Raw genomic sequence first — 5,096 nt, forward strand, 5'->3', positions numbered from 1 at the left:
CTCTGTCTTATATCTTGAATTTCTCTACGGATAGCTGATAATCTGGATGCAGGAAAATACTTCTCAAGAAAGAGTCTTTCAATAGTTTCCCAATTTGTAATTCGTGCAGAGAGATAATACCACCAATCTTGAGCTGCGCCTTGAAGAGTAAAAGGAAAAGCTCTCATTTTAAGGCTCTCTATTATGATCCTCGGAGATCTAAAGTTTTCACACAACATGTGAAATTGTCTCAAGTGCTTGTGTGGATTCTCCCTTGATAACCCATTGAACTTTGGTAAGGCATTTAACAGGTCAGGTCTCAACTCCCACTCCTCATTAGGGTATTCAATGTTACTTCGGATAGCTGTATTTTGGGAGGTGGCTAACTGTCTGATGGTTCTTTGTGTCATATTGTTTGGGTTAGGATCAGGTAAAGGATTGGATGGTATGTTTGTGACTGGAGATAATGAAGGTGGAATGACTTCAGATGTAGGAAGTGTTCTCTTAGTAGAACACTCAAATTTCAATCTTCTCCGCAGCTTACGCAAATTTCTTTCGACTTCCGGTTTAATTTGATAAAATTCACCCGGGTTAGCTCTGGTCATGCACTACGCAATCTGCTTGAAGTTGTTTCTCTGTTACTTCTCTTTTTCTTTTGTTCTTGCTCTAGAGAAAGATTTCAAATAAGAGATAAGAGAGACTTGTTGGATCCACTCCCAGGAAAGAGAGGTGCGTCACAAAGGACAACTTAAGTACCAAATCTTTCCTAGCCAGAGTGTATTCAAACTAGCCTCAAGTGTTTCTCAAGAGAAATTCTTAATAAAAACAAGAAAAAAGATTTTTGCTAAAACAAGAATGATTAAAGGCTACAAAATAACTCAAATTAAATTAAATGTATGTGCGTTAAATAAATAAAAAAAAAAAAAAAATAAAATAAAAAAATAAAATAAAGGTAAAAGTAAAAATAAAAGTAAAAATAAGAATCAAAATATTCAAAATACTAACCGTATTCCCCGGCAACGGCGCCAAATTTGATAGTACTGCCGTTGAAGCTATCAAATTAATACTACTTTTCAAGGCAACTTCAGTATTGCCAAGTAGTATTCAAGAAAGTAGACAGGGTTGAAGTAACCCTGAGTCGTCTCCCAACGAACACGGAATTGCTTTTGAATATCTGTGACTCTTATGAATGTTATGCAATGCTTATGAATAAAAATAATGATTGAAGAGTGTTTAAAGAATAAATAAGAAACTTAAAAACAGTTACGATGAAATAGGCTAATTCCACTGCTTTTCCAAGATAGATTCATCATCGGTTATTCACGGATAATTGTTCAATTGATTATTGTTTAAGTTTCAAATTAATTAAAGTAAATTCTTAATTAATTCGAGGGCGATCATGTATTTAACCAAAGTAAATTCTCAATCAAATGCAAAACCTTTCTAGATTATTCACAATAAATTCAACCAAAGTACATTCTCAATCAAATTCTATTGTGTTTAATCATGTCTATTCTTAAATCTCCTAACCAAATTAAAAGCTAATCAATCAAAGTAAATTCTCAATTGATTATAGTTGAAATTATTACTAATCAATCAAAGTACATTCTCAATTGATAGTAAAAATCATTTAATCATATGAAAGTTCCTAAATTAAATCAAAGTAAATTCTCAATTAAACCTAGAAACCCTAGAACTCATATAATCAATATGCATGTAGATTCAAACATATTATGATACAAAAATCTTTGCTTTTAACAAGATAGAGAGCTGAAAGACATAGAGAGAACAACTTAAATCAATAATCAAAGTAAACAATTGCATTAACTGAACGTAACCTCAGAATCCGTCATGGAATTACAGTAGAATAGCCCTAGATGCTTAGCTCTCCATGAATGGAGTTGAATACAAGAGGAAAGAAAAGTGAGAGGAGTATGAGAGAATGAATATATGAAGTGAAGTCCTCCTTTCTGCCTCCCTTGGGTCTCTTTATATAGGCTTGATTGGGCTTGGACTCTGAATAGTTTGTTGATAAGATATTTTCTGTTGATATATTATATCTTTCAAATATTCATTAGATTAAATCAGTTTTAAATAATATTTGATAGATATTAACTTATTATCTTATATCCTATATCTTCCAAATAACCAAAAGATTTAGATAATTATTTGGAAGATATTTTCTGTTGATATTCCCAAATTAAATTCAACAACTGAATTTTATCTTTTAGATTTTCTGACTTTCCAAAATTGCACAAATACCCTGAAATTTCCTCTATCTGCACTTTAGCCCCTTTTGAATTTTCCAAATAAAATCTGATTTTGGGCCTTGAATTGTCATTTGGACCAATAAAACTTATATTCTCAGCTGCACAAATAAACATTAGAAAATCCGAGAATAATTTATGCACTAAAACTCACTTTTTAGTTTCTTTATTTCCCAAAACCCAACAATTCCAATCATCACAAATTCACTTAAAACCAACCATTTAAGCACAATTATCCCATCAAAAATTTGAATTTTAAAGCATAAATGTGGGCATAAATATGCACTCATCAGGAACCCCGAAGCCCCATCCACTAACGCATCAATACTTGGTAGCGGATAAGAGTCCTTGGGGCAAGCTTTGTTCAGGTCCGTGAAGTCCGTGCACATTCTCCACTACCCGCTTGACTTTTTCACCATCATAACGTTCGATCGTCTTCTCCTCTGCCGGTTTGGTGGATCAAATGAGGATGGGTGAACCTTCAGCCCTGCCACATAACATTCTCTAGCTATCCTCTGATCGAACCGAACTGTGCAAATGGTCCCCCTATCTGATGGAAACTTAAGTGTGAGGTGGGACGTGGAAACAACCGCTCCGAATGCATTTAAGCATGGTCGGCCCAAAAACATATTGTACGATGTGTTCGCTTCTACCAGCAAAAACCTGGTCTTCAGCTCCTTATATGGGGCTATTAGATCCTCGGACAAGTCCATTTGTGGAATGTCTTCCAGTAAAGAATATCTAACAGAACTTCCTTGATCCACCAACACCTTTCCTACGTTGTACCGAGCAATAACAACTGTTATTACCATCGGATCGTCTTGATCAGGATCAGGAGCATGAAAATCTTCATCGGTGAACGTGATTGGCGACATGGAGCGCTTCCTCACATCTACCCGGTGAACACTTTTTAACTCCTTCAGATTTCTCTTCCTAGCCGACGCCGATGACCCTCCAGCAAAACCTTCAGAGATAGTATTTATCGTGTCACGCAATGATCGGTCATGGCTGCGACTTCTACTCCGCCTACGATCTGGGCGTCTATCATCTCTCCTATCACTTCGTTCCACCCTAGCCCTCCTGGGTGGACTTCTCGTCCTCCGTTCCTCCTTAACAAACTTTTTTAGGTGAACCGTCCAGATCAACTCCTCCACTTTATCTCTCAACACCGTGCAGTCTTCGGTGCTATGTCCTATGTTTAGATGATAGGTACAATGTTTAGTCCCGTCAGCTTTGGGTGATGACTGAGAAGGTCTTAAACGAATAAGATCTGCACTCAGGGCTTCTTCCAAAACTCTAACCCTTGGCATATTTAACGGGGTGTACTTTTCGAATCTAGCCCCTTTCGGGCCATCTCTGTACTTCTGGCCCTTTGGCCGTTCGACAGGTACGAACGGTTTTTTGCCTTCCTTCTTCTCCTACCCTGAAGAGCTCTGCTTCTGCTGTCGCCTCTAAACCGCCCTCATCTCCTCTATTTTGATGAACCGAGCGACTCTTTCTTGTAACTCATCCAGAGTTAATGGGGGTTCCGCAAACAGATTATCGGTGAAAGGGGAAGGCCTCAACGCGGTGGCCAGAGTGCTAATGGTAAACTTCTTGCCTACTCCCCTTACTTGCCGAGCGGTCTTATTAAAACGGTCCATGAAGTCTCTAAGACTTTCTCCCTTCTCTTGCTTTATATTCGTCAACTCTAGATACGTCAAATTGCGAGCTCTACTTGCAGAGAACTATCGTTCGAACATGTCCCTCAAGGTAGCGAAATTACTGATGGTTCGAGGTCTCAGTGAATGGAACCATGCTAATGCTTCTCCCTTTATTGACAAGGAAAAAACTCTACACCACACATTTTCACTAGGGGAGTAGATGGTCATGGCATCGACGAAGGATCTCAAATGCTCTTTTGGATCAACTGACCCATCATACTTCTCTAGGACCGGGAATGCCCTTTCCGAAATTTGTTCCTCCATGACTGTCGCTGTGAACGGATGTAGAGCTCTCGCTCGGCCGGCTGGGATCGGACGGTTTGCGGTCCGACGCGAGCCAGCCTCGCTCTGATCCTCCCCGTGGTAATGACTACCTTCGGCAGGATCCGTGTCCTCTTCCGAGTCCGGCTCCGTTTCCGGCATTTCTACGATAGGTGGTGTTGCAGCGCGTGCAAAAGATTGACGGTTAGCTTGCGCCCCTCTAGCCGCATCATGCTCGCCCCTAAGGGTTTCAATCTCTGCATGCATTGCCTCCATCCTTCTTCTCATCTCCTGCATAAACGCTGTCGGGTCCTGCTCCATCCTTATGGCCTCAATAGGGTGTCTTCAAAAATCCTCGGCCCCACGGTGGGCGCCAAAATGTTTCTACTGAAAGGGACCGAGGGAAACTCCTGCTGCTACCGCTTGGGACGCTCCTCCTTCACCAATCGGTCCTTCTTGCTTCCGTCTTACCTCCTGACTCTTCCTCTCTCAATGCCAAAGTGGAGTGACCTGCAGGAAACACTCTGACGCTCAAGTCAGAATTTATCTCCGCGAGTCTAGTAAAAATTAGCAAAATCAGAGCTTTACCTTCTTAATCAATTGCTATTTATATGGTTTCAAAGAATATTATCCATTAATTTACCTCTTAATGACGATCAATGCTCACCTTAACTGCTCGACAATGACCGTTACCTCATTAATTATGCATTCATTGACATTCAAAAGGTTGTCTCCAGCCAACGACTAGAGAGTTTGCGAGTATCACCCTAGCGTCCGACTGGGAATGATTGGCTTCCATCACCCTTACGTACCCGGTCGGTCGGATTCATACTTCCATCGTCCTTGGACGATCGGTCTAACCTACTCAGTAGCGACTAAGCATATC

The 5,096-nt window shown here is 40.1% G+C and overlaps 1 protein-coding gene across 1 annotated transcript; it reads right to left on the bottom strand.

Moving 5' to 3' along the window:
• Positions 1 to 2,641: 2,641 nt before the first annotated feature.
• On the bottom strand, positions 2,642 to 3,556 carry LOC148192971 (uncharacterized). The gene has a single exon (XM_088099325.1). It carries the CDS (start codon positions 3,554 to 3,556, stop codon positions 2,642 to 2,644), a length of 915 nt encoding a protein of 304 aa, XP_087955451.1.
• Between the last annotated feature and the right edge of the window lie 1,540 nt (positions 3,557 to 5,096).

The sequence above is a fragment of the Vigna umbellata genome, chromosome 9, assembly GCF_029865625.1.
Source record: "Vigna umbellata cultivar VRB3 chromosome 9, Vumbellata_1.0, whole genome shotgun sequence".
NCBI lineage: Eukaryota > Viridiplantae > Streptophyta > Magnoliopsida > Fabales > Fabaceae > Vigna > Vigna umbellata.